General features: G+C 39.1%; 3 protein-coding genes across 3 annotated transcripts; 2 read left to right on the top strand and 1 right to left on the bottom strand.

Moving 5' to 3' along the window:
- Window positions 1–4,213: 4,213 nt before the first annotated feature.
- Window positions 4,214–8,631, top strand: LOC106769894 (protein KINESIN LIGHT CHAIN-RELATED 2). Its single transcript, XM_014655690.2, has 2 exons — window positions 4,214–5,945; window positions 8,131–8,631. Exons 1-2 carry the CDS (start codon window positions 4,321–4,323, stop codon window positions 8,339–8,341), a joined length of 1,836 nt encoding a protein of 611 aa, XP_014511176.1. The 5' UTR covers window positions 4,214–4,320; the 3' UTR covers window positions 8,342–8,631.
- Window positions 8,632–9,623: 992 nt separating this feature from the next.
- On the bottom strand, window positions 9,624–12,250 carry LOC106770306 (RING-H2 finger protein ATL16). Its single transcript, XM_022785573.1, has 2 exons — window positions 10,437–12,250; window positions 9,624–10,353 (listed from the first exon to the last, which is right to left on the bottom strand). The coding sequence occupies exon 1, from the start codon at window positions 11,473–11,475 to the stop codon at window positions 10,438–10,440; it is 1,038 nt and encodes a 345-aa protein (XP_022641294.1). The 5' UTR covers window positions 11,476–12,250; the 3' UTR covers window positions 9,624–10,353; window position 10,437.
- A 313-nt stretch (window positions 12,251–12,563) lies between these two features.
- Window positions 12,564–14,692, top strand: LOC106771735 (protein DOWNY MILDEW RESISTANCE 6-like). Its single transcript, XM_014657736.2, has 4 exons — window positions 12,564–13,052; window positions 13,211–13,461; window positions 13,748–14,066; window positions 14,250–14,692. The coding sequence occupies exons 1-4, from the start codon at window positions 12,849–12,851 to the stop codon at window positions 14,499–14,501; spliced, it is 1,026 nt and encodes a 341-aa protein (XP_014513222.1). The 5' UTR covers window positions 12,564–12,848; the 3' UTR covers window positions 14,502–14,692.
- The last annotated feature ends 212 nt before the right edge of the window (window positions 14,693–14,904 follow it).

The raw sequence follows: 14,904 nt of genomic DNA, 5'->3' as shown, positions 1-14,904 counted from the left end.
CTGTCTAAGTTTAGATTCCATGTGGGAGATTCCGCCGTCGGGGGTAGTTCTGCCGCGAAGTCAGCCAAATGCTGGCCCTTGATGGAGCCCTGTGGTTCGAAGCGTAACCCGAATTCGGATAGTTCGATGGACCAGGAGACCATCCTTCCCGCTAAATCCGGTTTCCTGAGGATCCTGACGATCGGATGGTTTGTTCGGATAATAACTTAGTGGCTCTGAAAGTATGGTCGGAGCCATCGTGCCGCTTTTAGTAGGGCCAATGCTACCTTCTCCACTTGAGAGTATCGCTCCTTGGCCCCCTACAAGGTTCTGCTAATAAAGTATATCAACTTAAAGGCTGGTGCTTCCTGGATGAGGGCTGCACCTACCGAATGACTGGATGTGGACATATATAGTTGTAAGTCGAACCCTTCGGTTGGACGGGCCATGATGGTTGGATTGGTCAATATATTTTTGACCGCAGACAAGGTCGCCTCACAACGATCATCCCAATGTCGGGGTACATTTTTCTTCATATTGTTGAGTATCGATTTGATATGGTCCGAGAGTCTCAGTATAAACTGTGATAAAGCGGTGAGGCGTCCGACCAGGCATTGGACCTCTTTCAACTTGGTTGGACTTCTCATCTCCAAGATTGCTCAGCACTTGTCGGGGTTGGCCTCAATTCCTCGACTTGTCAACATAAAGCCTAGAAATTTACCGGCTGACACCCCGAACGTACACTTTGACGGATTCAAGCGCAAATCATATTGTTTAAGTTGGTGGAAGACCTCGGCTAGGTCCTTCAAGTGTTGTTGGTGGGAATAGCTTCTTACCACCATGTCGTCTACGTAGACCTACATGCACCGCCCAATTTGATTGTGGAAGATTTTATCCATGAGGCACTGATAAGTCGCGCCTACGTTTTTCAAGCCGAATGGCATTACCTCGTAGCAATAGTTGGCTTGTTCAGTTATGAAAGCCGTGTTGTCCTGGTCTGGAGCATACATCGGGATCTGGTTGTATCCGGAGTATGCTTCTAAAAAGCTTAGGACTGTGTGCCCAGAGGCACCGTCTACCAGTCAGTCAATGCTGGGAAGGGGATAGTTGTCTTTGGGACAAGCTTTGTTAAGATCGGTAAAATCGACGGACATTCGCCACTGACTGTTTGCTTTTTTCACCATGACCATGTTTGCCAACCAAGTGGTGTATGTTATCTCCCGGATGAATCCGGCCTTGACTAGTTTGTCCACTTCATTCTGTACGGCCACCCTTTTTTCGGTGCCGAGTCTTCTCTTCTTCTGTGCTATCGGTCGGGCCTCTCGAAATATTGATAGCTTGTGGGTGATGACGCTGGGATGAATCCCTGGCATATCTGAGGCGTTCCAAGCAAAAAGGTCGTTATTGGACCTCAGCAATGTGGTTAGGTCGCTCTCCTCGATCGGAGTGAGATCGGCCCCTATGTTGGGTGTTTGTTCAGCATTCTTGCCCAGGACGAACGATTTAATCTCTCCTTGGGGTTGAATTCGATCGTCTGTGTTGGTCCTGGGGTCCAGGTCGACCAGAATAGCTTTAGGCCGTTTCTCTTTTTTGTAAGTTGTGGCTTCCAAGGCAGCGGCGTAACACTGCCGGGCGGTTTTCTGATCTGCACGAATGGTGCATATGGCCCTGCTTTCCGATGGGAATTTCATTGTCAAATGGGGAGTCGACACGATTGCCCCAAAAGGGTTTAGGTAGGGACGCCCCAAAAGAGCGTTATATGAGGCCTTTGCTTCCACCAGCAGGAAGCGTACACGGAGTTCTTTGGCCTTGCCACCGGTGCCCAATTGGGTCCTCAGGTCGAGGTATCCCCGTGTGTCCACACGTTCACCTGCGAATCCGATGATTTGTTCATGAAAGGGTGTGATCGCATCCTCTGTCAGCTCCATCTTCTGGAAAGTTGTCCAGTATAGGATGTTAACTGAACTTCCTTGGTCTATCAAGACTTTGCTCACATCATACTGCGCTATTCGGGCAGTAATGACCATAGGATCATCCTGTTCCGGGTCCGGGCCATGAAAATCCCTATCGGTAAAGGTGATATCCGGCATTGATAAGGGATTTTGAGTTAACGAGTGGACACTTCGCAGGTTCCGCAAGTGTCTTTTGCAGGCCGAGGATGAGGCTTTGCCCCCGCCAAAACCTCTTGAGATTGTGTCAATTCGGCCCCTCGGGGTCGTATCTCGTTTTCCAGATCTGCTTCTTGAGCGCTCGTGGGAGCGTTCGGTCTTTTAGCGTGGAGGTTCCGGGCTTCGTCGTGTCTTTTTGGGCGAACGTCCTCGTTGACTCGCTTCTACTTTGACAAACTCTCGCAGATATCCGACACAAATTAATCTTTCGATCTCGTCCTTAAGGCCTTGACAGCCTTCTGTGGAATGCCCTCGGTTGTCATGAAACCGACAGGTTTTAGATTCATCTGCACCCCTGGGTGAGTGTCGTTTGCGAACGGTGATCAGGTTGGTTTGGAGGGCTTTTTTGAACATTTTCTCCCTCGGGACAGTGAGGCGCGCGTAGTGGTCGTAGCGGGGACCGAGCGGCACTGGAGGGTCTCCTCGTGGAGGCTTTCAATTACGGCCCTTGTCCCGCGGTCGTTGGTCCTCGCGTTTAGCTTCAGCTACGGGGGCATCAACCTTCTTGCGGAAGTGTCTCTGATCTTCCATCTTGATGAACTTGGTCATCTTTTCCTGTAATTCCTCCATCGTGTTCAGTAATTCAGCATATAGGCTTTCCGAAACGTATCCCGATTTTAGACAGTTGGGCAGATTGCTGATGATGAATTCATGGGTGACGCCTTTTACTCTCCTTGCTGCCTCAGAATACCTGCGCATGAACGTTCTTAAGGGTTCGTCTCTCCCTTGTTTGAGACATCATCTCCCTCCGGTTGGCCGCATACTGCTTTTTAAATAGAATGGTGACAGTACGAAAACTGTCAATAGAGTTGGGAGGAAGAGTGTAATACCATTCTAGAGCTTCACCTTTTAGGGACAGGGAGAAAGCTCTGCACTTGACCGGATCACTTTTGGAGTAGAAGGCCATGGAGTCGACGAAATTCCGGAGATGGTGTTCGGGGTCTGTGGTTCCGTCGAACTTCTCTATCTGAGGAGGAGGCCGATCGGGCATCGGGGCCTGCATGACGGCCTGTGTGAAGGGTAACAGTTCTGGCGAGGGAGGAGGGCGACTGTTGGGGTTGTCATCATGGTGACCGTCGTTACAGCTGCTGTTATGGCCATCGTTGTGGCCGTCCTTGTGGCCATCGTTGTGGCCGCCAGTACGGCTGTTGTCCTCTGTCATCTCCGTACGCTTTTCTTTGAGTTGGGCAATTTCTTCAGCTAGTTTCTGGTGTGCCTCCTGTTGTTGACAAATAATCCGGGTTTGTTCCTCCAGTTGAGTTTGGAGTTCCCTTATGAGTTCTCTGGGATCGATATCGTCCATGCTTCTGGTGGTCACCATAGGGAGTCTTCACTTTCGGCCCCACGGTGGGCGCCAAAATTTTTCGGTAGATATTTTTGGGATCGAAAGGGCTAACCTTGATGACGTGACTCTCCTTCCTTCTGGTGCTGGATCTTCAAATACCTGCGTCGTCCGTTCCTCAAACCGTTCGTCAAATTCCAATCTCTACCCGAGATGGGGGTACCTGTAAAGGCACTCCGACGATCAAGTTAGACGTCGGTAATGGAGGACCCTCAATCCTTAGCAAGTTGATGCTTAGAATGAGGAGAGGATTATCGTAAATACGATAATACTCAGGGAGAAGAGTATATGAGTGTGAGAGAATGTGAACGTATCTTGTTTGGAGTCCTTGGTTCTTTATTTATAGGCTTTGGATTGATATGAGATCAATAGAATATAAACAGAATAAAATATAAACAAACTTATCTGATATATCACTGTTGGGATATTATTTGATACGTGATATATGATATTGTTCATTTATTCACATTTGTGACATGATGGGCCTCGAGCCCAATAAAGTTGGACCAGTTTGATAATTCGGCCTAGTTAATTAGTAAACTGGACCGTTCGATGCAACCGGCCGTTAAGGTGATGCGTCCGGCGTGAGAGATATACTACCGTGCAACTAATTTTAAGTAAAATATAATTTAAGTCTTTAAATTTCCAACGCATTCGGGCAAAGGCGTTAAGTTTGATACTACATTATTGAGATAAAACGACGGCGTTTGCAACTCTTTCTTCTCGCTTCGTTTCCTTTTAGTCTCGTTTTCTCTATTCTTTTCAATGGAGGGTTTTACGAAGGTTTAACCCAAACTTGAAGTGATCGAGAAAGCTCCACAATTCACCAACATGAGAAAACTTTGGCATTCGCTTTCTCTCCTCGCTCGTCGGAGGTCAATTTCTTCCTTCTCCAAATCGTACTCTTGCGATGCACCCTTCAACCGCTGCACCAAAACCCACGAGTTACTCATCCAACCCAACAAGTTTGTCACCACCCCATTTCGAACCATGGGCACCCTCGTTCAGAAAACATCTCCAATCCCCTCTAGGCAGCGCAAAATCATGAAAAATTCGCAGCTTGAGGAGACTTTTGAGTCCGCAGAAACCACCGAGGAAATGCTCAAGGCGTTCGGTAACATGGAAGAAGTTTTCGACGAGAGAGAACTTGGTTTGGCTTCTTTGAAAATTGGCCTTAAACTTGAACACGAAGGTGAGGATCCTGAGAAAGCTCTTTCCTTTGCTAACAGAGCTTTGAAAGCTTTGGATAAAGATAATTCCAACCCTTCTCTACCTGTTGCCATGTGTTTGCAGTTGTTGGGGTCTGTTAATTTTAGGTTGAAAAGGTTTAGTGATAGTTTAGGGTACCTTAATAGGGCCAATAGGGTATTGGGTAGGTTGCAGAATGAGGGTCTTGGTGTTGATGATGTTAGGCCCGTGCTGCATGCTGTGCAGCTTGAATTGGCCAATGTTAAGAATGCCATGGGAAGGAGGGAGGAGGCTCTTGAGAATCTTAGGAAGTGTTTGGAGATTAAGGAGATGACTTTTGAAAAGGATAGTGGGGAGTTGGGTAAGGCCAACCGTGACTTGGCTGAGGCTTATGTCGCGGTTTTGAACTTCAAGGAGGCGCTTCCTTACTGTTTGAAGGCGTTGGACATTCATGAGAAGGTGTTGGGGCAGAACTCAGTGGAGGTTGCACATGATAGGAAGCTTCTTGGGATTGTGTATAGCGGGTTGGAGGAGCACGAGAAGGCGCTGGAGCAGAATGTTTTGGCCCAGAGAATTTTGAAGAATTGGAATCTCAATGCAGATTTGTTGCGCGCTGAGATTGATGCTGCAAATATGATGATTGCTCTGGGGAGGTATGATGAGGCCGTTGGTACTTTGAACGGTGTTGTGCATCAGACGGAGAAGGATAGTGAGACTCGAGCACTTGTGCTTGTGTCAATGGCGAAAGCACTGTGTAATCAAGAGAAGTTTGCGGAGTGCAAGAGGTGTTTGGAGGTTTCCCTTGGGATTCTTGACAAAAGAGAACGGATTTCACCTGTGGAAGTAGCTGAGGCATACTCGGAGATATCAATGCAGTATGAAACCATGAATGAGTTTGAAACTGCGATTTTGTTGCTGAAGAGAACACTAGCTTTGCTTGAGAAGCAGCCACAAGAGCAGCACTCGGAGGGGAGTGTTTCTGCAAGAATAGGTTGGTTACTGTTGTTGACAGGTAAGGTGCAGAAGGCTATTCCTTATTTAGAAAGTGCTGCTGAAAGATTGAAAGATAGCTTTGGTCCCAAGCATTTTGGAGTGGGTTATATCTACAACAACTTGGGCGCAGCGTATTTAGAGTTGGATAGACCCCAGTCAGCAGCACAAATGTTTGCAGTAGCAAAGGATATCATGGATGTATCTCTTGGTCCACATCATGCAGATACAATTGAGGCATGCCAAAATCTTTCAAAGGCTTATGGCGAAATGGGAAGGTATGAATGGTTTTATTGTTTTGATTTCATATGTTGATATCATTTCTCTTTATTTGTTGATTATAAGAACAATTTGTTCTTTGTACACTTATTATGGTTGTTATAATAGGTTCAGAATGGGTTAAGTAGGTTTTATTAAAAAACTGTTTTTAGGTAGTACCTATATTTACCTATTATTTGTCTTTTACACTTCACTTTCCAATCAGCGTGTGACATATCTATTGTCGATAGATATGATCACCTAAGGAAGACATTTTTAAGCTCTGTTCTCTATTTCTTTATTTTCTGAAGTTGGTATTAGACTCTATCCTTACAAGATTTGTTGGACCTATTATGCCTCCTGCTATCAGATAATTCACAAACACCTAGTTTCATACTTGAGATGACCAGTCCTTGGCATGAGACCATGTGTTGAAGATCTTATATCAATTAGATGCATGACTAAATTATAGTATATAGGTGAATGCAAACTTTATCTTACAAACCGTTTTGCAAGGTTGAGTGAACTTTAAGTCCCCTTTCTAAGAATATTATATGATGTAGTATGTCTTATGGTATCTTCTCTGGTCTATCTAAACTCTAAACATACTTCTTTTGAGCATATACCCATTACTGTGCTATCCAGATTCCATAAGAACTACTGTTTGGGACTGGTGAAATTCCTGGATGTCTGAATTCTCAAGCATTCTTCTTTAATGATTTATTACAGAGAAGTGTTTGTGATGATTAATAAGTCTTCTTGTATTTTCACATTATGTTTATTGACTGCTTCCTTATAAGAATTGTGCAGGGCTCATAGTCCTTTAATTTGTGTCTGGCACTCACCCTGTTATTTTTCATCAAACTAGATTCTATACTTTATTGCATCTTCAAATGAATTAATTTGTAACCACTATCCTGTGTTTTATACTTAGCATAGGGATTTCTGATTTGCGGCTACTGCATAGAGTTCTATTCTTCAAATATGGGATAGAATGTAATTGAGTTGAAAGATGATATCCTCGAGGTTGGATCTTGAATGAAAGGGATTATGTCCTTAGGAAATGCTGCAAATGTGGACACCGTATAAGTTTTGCTTCTGTTTTGAACTTTCAGCCTAACACATTTCATGATTGAGTTTGGTCAGTTTGAGCTCCATTGCCAATGTTATTTTGTTAACAGTCTACAAAATTTTATTTTTGAAGTTGTTATATAATGATCCTATACAGGGAATGTACGCTGGAATTATATCTATGTGGTGCAATTGATTTTGTTTGATGAGCACACATTGGATGGAGATAGAACATTAGTGCCTGTAGGGGAATCTATGTTTACCACCATCTCTGCATGTGCTATTCCATATTTCTGCTTGTAAATACAAAATGTCATGTTAAAAGATTGGCAAGTTAATTTCTTTTGGTAAGCTACCTTTTATGCATAAAGTTTCTTGGGTGATTCAGTTGTATTTTGCTGTTTATTAAATTTAAACCAAACCCGGACTCCAGTTTAAGGTTCTTTCACATAGATTAAGAACAATAAATATACCACTTTTTGAAACAATTTATAAAAATAGTCTAACTTTTTCAATAATTGCATTATTTTAATGGAGATAGAGAAAATAATTAACTTAATGACAAATTAGGATGAACCTTTTATTCTTAAGAATTTTTTAAATTGTCAGAATTGCAGACGGAGTAATATGATTTTAGCTGTCCTACCTGATTACCTAAGACGCTTGAAATTGTTTAGTTTTGTTCATTCATGGATATATTTTACCTATTTCTCATTATAGGGAACTGATATTGTATATATAGAATAGGAATTGAGAGGAATATGTGATTATATTTGAACTTAGTTTATCTTATTTCTCAGCTTATCAACTTAGTTTATCTTAGTTCTCAGCTTATCTAGTAGTGATATTAAATGTGTTAAGAAGTAGATTTATGTTTAACTCAATTCTATAAAACCGGTTTGTAAGATGAGGTTTTACATCTAGTTATATATTCTAAATTGGTCTTATTTCTAGTTGATATGGGACTTTCAACAAAATATAACAATACCCTCATATTAGGTGAATGGAATGCACAAGCATGTTCCTGTAACTAATTTTTCTCTGTTGTTCCTATGGGGTATCTGATACAGCATACATATCTGACCAAAGGGTTAAGTTCATACTTTCCTAAACAGCTGATTCTTGGAATTGCAGTTATGTCCTTGCAATTGAATTTCAACAGCGAGCAATTGATGCTTGGGAAAGCCACGGAGCAAGTGCAGAAGATGAACTTAGAGAAGCTCACCGGCTTCTTGAACAATTGAAGAAAAAGGCCCATGGTCCCTCTGCAAATGAGCTTCCTATGAAGGCTTTGCCGTTAGGGAAAACACCTGCAATAACCAGGGACTCCAAGCTGGAATCATGACAAATCGTCAGCTGTTTTATTGTAATGAACTTCTATGATATTCGTATCTGTTTACCAGTTTTGAGGCTTCCTCACAGATTTGTGGGGTAATTACTGAAATTAATTAGTAGTTATACCCCAATCATATATATATATATATTGGATTTGCCATTATACGATTTAGATTTTATTTTTCTTTTAAATTCTAAGTCAGTATTCAGTTGTATGTCACTATTAATATGGAAATTCCTCTTCAAATAATGTACTTCCATCCCTAGTTGTTTTATAATGTTGCTACTGTTCATGAGTTATATTGGTTTTAGTTTGGAGTGAAGTTAAATTTGAACTGATGGTATGTAGATGGATTGATTTGATTTGGAGTTTGAATATTTTTGTATTGATATGTTGATTAATTCAAGTTTTTATTATGATAAAAAAAATATATCGACATTTTAAAAGTTTTTATTATATTGGTTGTTTTATATACTTTTTATTTTTATTTCAGTCTAGAGTGAAAATATCTGTTCTTGAAATAATTATGTTTTTTTCTATAGTTATATTACTTCATAATTTTTTTCTTTCTTTCTAAAATATGATAAAATGTTATATAATAAACATGGTAAAGTTAATATATTTGGTAATACCCCATAAACTATAAAAAGATATAAAAGGATGAAAGTACAATTCAAATATTCAGTCTTAAAATGTATTAATTTAGAGATAAAATTATCAAAATATGTCTGTTGTTTTGAATAGTTTAATTTACAGAATCAAATTGTTGTGATGAATACCCTTTTAGAAGGAACTAACTAGAATCACTTGCATTTAGAATATTGATTCCCATTTCTTCTAAATTGCTGAGTTGCTCAGTGGTTTCAACTTTCAGACGAGGACGATCTTAACATAGAATATGCACGAAGGATACACTAAAATGGATGAAATATTAAAAATCAATAGGGTGTTTTATTTTTTACTCATTGTGTTATAAATGACCACTATTTTAAAATGGAGGAAGCATTAAATAATGAAGAACAATATGGACAGTGACGTTTCTGGAGATTGTTTATAGCTCTCTTAGAAGGTAAGTTTTGCAGATTGTGAATAAGTAATTCCAAAACCTATTGTAAATGGCAAAGCTTCAGGTAACCATGAGTACTATTTAGTTATTTTGTATCAGTATCCTTATAACAGTACAATTGCAGTTTTTTTATTATTGGCTGATAGTCTCTGGTATAAATCAGCTACCTGCAACATTCCTGAAAAGTTGTGACAACACAAAAGATCACTAACGACTAGCCACGGGGAGATAGTGGTTAGGAACTATGAAGGGACAAGGAAAGATGCTGAATACCAAACTAAACCTCATTTAATGCTGTATCATGCAGTTGGTTTCTGTTCATATGATTGCAATGAGGCAAAAAGGTAGTATTAGTGATAATTTTCACAAAAGACATTTCTCATGCTGCTACTTATGGTTGCTCATTGCCTGGGACCCTATACTCTCTGGCTTCCAATAAATAGCTTCTACTTATACACATGTTTGCTTGTTCTACCCCCATACACATTCTCCGGACCCAAATACAATACTCTCAAATAAAATAAAGTAAATGGAATAATGAGCATCATAGCATCCAGAAAAGAAGGACCCGGAATTATAATTCCCAAGTACTACTGTACCCAGTGAAAAGAATGAGTATGAAAGTGATACACTGCTAACAATCATTTACATTCATCTCAGAGTAAAACCAAACTTTAGTAAAGGAAAATACCCACGCCTTGCAATTTAAGCAAGGTACTAATTACTAATCCTAAAGGCAAAGCTTTTTTACTTTTCTTTTTCACAACAATTCCACTGTCAGACTCACTAAGTCACTATCATTGCAAAAGTCACTCTACACAAACCATTTGCTTCTGCCAATTTTCACCACTGAGATCCAAAGATCTTTGCTTCATTTGGATGATGAGTAAGCCAACCCAAACTTAAAGATCTCCATGTTGATGACTGAAAGTAGAAAAAGACACAAACTCCAATTCTGATGCAAGAACAACATATTTTTATAACTGCAACTAGGTTTTGTCCAAACAAAAGAGATGAAAAAAATGAAAATCTTCTCACACTAAACATCATTCTCCAGAGGAAGAACTGCATTTTTGGATCCCTTTCCATAACAAAATGGGAAGAATGCTCTTCTACATCTGCTGTTATAGTACTCACTGGCACCAGCCTCATTCTGATGCCTGTTTTGTTGTATTATGACTTGAGCATCCAAATAAGTTTGTCTATCATGTGCTGAATCCATTGAGAAAGATCTTCTAATTGGCTGAATGAGAAATTGGTCATCTTTCTTTCTGATATCAATACACTCATCTCCCATGATGGAAACATGGTGGCACTTCCTTGGTTTCAAGTGCTCCACCTTCCTTGTAGAGTGATTTCTATGTGTCAAGCTTCCCCTTGAGTCATTCCTCTCTTGTTGCACCTGTGGAAGCACTGCTCCAGGCTCTCCCCCCAGTTCGATAACCACAAAATCTTCATCACTACCCATATTGGAGAGCAACTGAGAATCCTGAGGAGAAGAACTTGGAGCTATGATATGATCCAATGGACAGTGTGTGTTGCCTGAAATGCTTGATCTGCAAAGGGGGCAATTGGAATTGGCCTGAAGCCACACGTCAATGCAGTCCAAATGAAAGGCATGGTTGCAATTGGGAAGAACTTTTAGCACATCATGTTCCTTAAACTCAGCCAAACAAACCACACAGCCATACACACTTTGATCCTCACCTTCTTCTCCTTTTATGAACTGAAAAGTTGGGATTTCTCTGATGACAGACTCATCAAGCCCTCGGTTCCACATAGCAGGAGAGAATGCTATGAAGGGATCCTCATTGTGTCGAATTCTCAGGAGGGAAATCCATCTCATTGGGTTAACTTGACGCCAATTTGAGCAGTATTTGGTTAAGAAAGTGAAGTAGCTGAGGAGCAACAAAACAGTGGCTAAGATACTGAGCACAACAATGACAAATATTGGAAAAGCATAGTCTGAGGAAGAAGGTTGTGGTTGGTGTTGAAGTGTTTCAGCCAGGGCTTTAATGGGTGGGAGAGCTTCATATCCAAGTTTGTTGTTGTAGGAGTGATTCTTGTTCAGTGCCATAAGCAAAGATGTGAATAAGAGATGGGGAATGACTGCATAAATAGGTTTGACTAATGTGGTTACCTTTTTTTATTTGGTTGAATGTAGTTTAGGATCAAAGATTAATTTCATCTGTTAATCTTGTCACACCATATTGATATAAGTAAAGAAAAAAAGTATTGTTGTTAAAGGTAAAAAAGTCATGCTAGCAAGTGAACTACATAAATAAGAGAAATGATAACATTATAAAAGTGTATATTATGAGTCAAAGAAGAGTTGAGGAAAGTGTAAAAGCTATAAAAGAAGAAATGGATTAGTTGTAAGTAGCAGGCTAAGACGCATTTGGGGATTACTCAGAAGGAAAAGAAACAAGTTGTGACATGAAGAGAGGCACGAGGGGTCAATATTTCTAGCATGTTTTAGTCTCCTTTCAATGGGTTACTTACTCTTGGAGGTTTCTCTTTTCTCTTGTATCAATCTCACTTGTCAGATCACATCTCATACGTGTCTTTAATGGCCCTACCACATCAAAGATAATCAACTCACATTTATCTTTTATTACCTGAACTAAATGAAAAGTTATGACACATCATGCATAGGAATTCTCTTATGTAACTACAGTTCTAGGGGGACAAACTTTTCACTACATCTTTGTTTGGATTCAACGTTCAGACACTGCAAAATATTGTGTTATGGCTTAATCATACATTATTACATTTATTAGGAACAACTTCACACTGTCAATGGCTTTCACACTCTTGTAATGATGAGATAATATCTGATTGAGTGGTAAGATTTGTAGTAATAACAGTCCCTTACTTTCAAATTACTTTTATTACCCTCTCAAATCATTATCATTTTAACACAAGCAATTTGGTTTTCTTTTTTGCCTTCAATTTAATATGGGATGGCCCAGCCAAACAAAAGTCTGGTGGCCTAGGAAACATCTTCAGATAATTTTCTAAGCCTTATACAAAAATATTATATTATTTTAGGTATCAAATATCAATCGTGGACCCAAAATAATCGGAGATATCACTGATTTACTACCGAACATAAAAAACAGACTTTTAAAATTAGATAGCCGGCAAATGATTCTCTGAAATAATAAAGAATAAATCATACTAAGAGTTTACACGTTAGGTCTTAGAATATACCCTTCATTGGTTAATCAATCGTTAAGACTATGAAGTAGGACTAATTTAATTAAATAACATTCATATTAAAAATTGACTTGCTAATTTTTCGTTTCAAAGCATTTTCATCATGTAGAGTCAAAAGGATTTAGAAATTCACGACATTTATTTTTCTTGTTCATCTTCAAACATCAATGCCCCAATCCATTTTTGGCTTTAGTCTCACTGGTGAAACAGAACCAAAACTACTGAAATTAGATGGATAAACTTCTTTCAAGCCGATTCAATCATGAATCTCTCCCTGGAAACTACATATTCCCACCAGAATTAAGACCAGGAGACCTCAAAATCCCCTTTGGCAGCAACATTTCTGTGATTGATCTCAGTGAAGCAGAAAATGGTGATAGAACCAACACAATTCAGAAAATTATCAAGGCTTCTGAGGAGTTTGGATTCTTCCAGGTTCTGATAATGATCACTTTTTTTTTTTTTTTATTACTACTATAATATTATTTTTTGGTAAACATTAAGATTTCTCCTATGCAGAAGCTAAACATTTATAGACTATTCAACATGTTATATGGCAATGTTTAACAGAAAGTTATGTATGATTAGAGCAGGTAATCAATCATGGAATTTCCGAGAATGTAATGAACGAAGCAAGAAGTGTTTTCAAAGAGTTATTTGATATGCCAGCAGAGGAAAAGCAGAAACTGTGTTCAGATGATCCTTCCAAGACATGCAAGATGTTCACCAGCAGTGTCAATTATGCAACTGAAAAGGTTCATCTGTGGAGAGACAATTTAAGGCACCCATGTCATCCTTTGGAACAGTGGCAACACCTCTGGCCTGAAAATCCAACTAGATACAGGTAAATGAAAGTGGGTAATTATAAAAGTTGTACCTTTCCATTTGAAATAAATAAATAAAAAAAAGGAAGAAAAACTCTTTTGACTTGTTCAGATGAAAAACTGTCTTATCTTATTTGAGTTGTAGAATTGCTTTTGCTGCATTAAACTTAAAAAGTTCTATTCAATCAACTAGTTAATAGTATATATAGGATTGTTTCAAACAAGTGGAGTTCAAGTGCTAAATATATAGTTGTGTAAATATTTAAATGATTTGTCTTCCATAGTAGTCTTGTTCATCTTTAGCAGAGAGTGTGTTGGGTCGTTTTCAGTTGAAGTGAAGAAATTGGCTTCTAGGATCTTGAGTTTGATAAGTGAAGGGCTTGGTCTAGAATGTGGATATTTTGAGAACGATCTTACTGGGTCTGTGCTTCTTTCAATTAATCATTATCCACCATGCCCTGAACCAAGTTTGGCACTGGGAATAACTAAGCACTCAGATCCTAATCTCATAACCATTTTACTCCAAGATCATGTATGTGGCCTTCAAGTGCTCAAGGATGGAAACTGGATCGCAGTTGAACCTATTCCCAATGCATTTGTCATAAACGTAGGCTACCAGTTGCAGGTATATTTCTCTTAATCCATCAAACACTTTCATCAAGAAAATTTGAGATGTGATTGTTGGGAATAATTTATGTATATATCAGTTTAAGTTGCAAATGGATAAAAATGACAAGGTTGTTATTTTCAAGTAGCAATTTCTTTCATTAAACTTGATGTTGAAAATTTTTTGTTGATTGGAATATAGGTAATAAGTAATGGAAAGTTAATAAGTGCTGAGCACCGTGCTGTGACAAATTCACATGATACACGTACTTCTGCTGCTTTCTTCGTTGCTCCTACAGATGAATGTGTCGTAGAGCCAGCAGAAGGTCTCACCGATGAACATCACCCTCCAATTTTTAAGGCTTTCAAGTACAAGGATTTCAACTCTCACTACTTTGCCAAATATGCTGATACTGACATAGTGCTGAAATCATTTGCAGCACAAAAGGGTTAAGTGAAATGTGGAAAAGGTAAAGGTATATTGAATGATGTAATAAAGGGAAACTTCAATTTGGCATCTTTCTCATTATTATTGCCTTTGCTTAATAGTTGAAAAAAAATCCTTCATGAAATAAATTTGAAGTTCCTCAGTTTGCTATACTAAGAATTTCTCCATTTTCAAACACTGTATTCCACTTTGTGCAGATTTATACAAGCAAAATATTAACATTATTGATGAATATACTTAATCATGTGATATTCAGTGCTATTAAGTACTATACCCCACCAGTAATATATTTGGAAGCCTACCTTTCAATTGCTAATTAAAGAAAGAATTTAACTAAAATACATAGATAATGTTATAATAATTATTTTAGAAACTATATATACTTAAAATATTTTCTAATTGATTGCAA

The sequence above is a fragment of the Vigna radiata genome, chromosome 8 (assembly GCF_000741045.1).
Source record: "Vigna radiata var. radiata cultivar VC1973A chromosome 8, Vradiata_ver6, whole genome shotgun sequence".
Lineage (NCBI taxonomy): Eukaryota > Viridiplantae > Streptophyta > Magnoliopsida > Fabales > Fabaceae > Vigna > Vigna radiata.
This window is presented reverse-complemented; position numbering and strand designations above follow the sequence as displayed.

Bases quoted from the DNA above. Each gene is read 5' to 3' on its own strand.
- LOC106769894 (XM_014655690.2), top strand. From the start codon at position 4,321: ATGAGAAAACTTTGGCATTCGCTTTCTCTCCTCGCTCGTCGGAGGTCA. The intron at 5,946-8,130 runs GTATGAATGGTT...TTGGAATTGCAG, and splicing joins GCTTATGGCGAAATGGGAAG to TTATGTCCTTGCAATTGAAT.
- LOC106770306 (XM_022785573.1), bottom strand. From the start codon at position 11,475: ATGGCACTGAACAAGAATCACTCCTACAACAACAAACTTGGATATGAA.
- LOC106771735 (XM_014657736.2), top strand. From the start codon at position 12,849: ATGGATAAACTTCTTTCAAGCCGATTCAATCATGAATCTCTCCCTGGA. The intron at 13,053-13,210 runs GTTCTGATAATG...TGATTAGAGCAG, and splicing joins AGGAGTTTGGATTCTTCCAG to GTAATCAATCATGGAATTTC. The intron at 14,067-14,249 runs GTATATTTCTCT...ATTGGAATATAG, and splicing joins ACGTAGGCTACCAGTTGCAG to GTAATAAGTAATGGAAAGTT.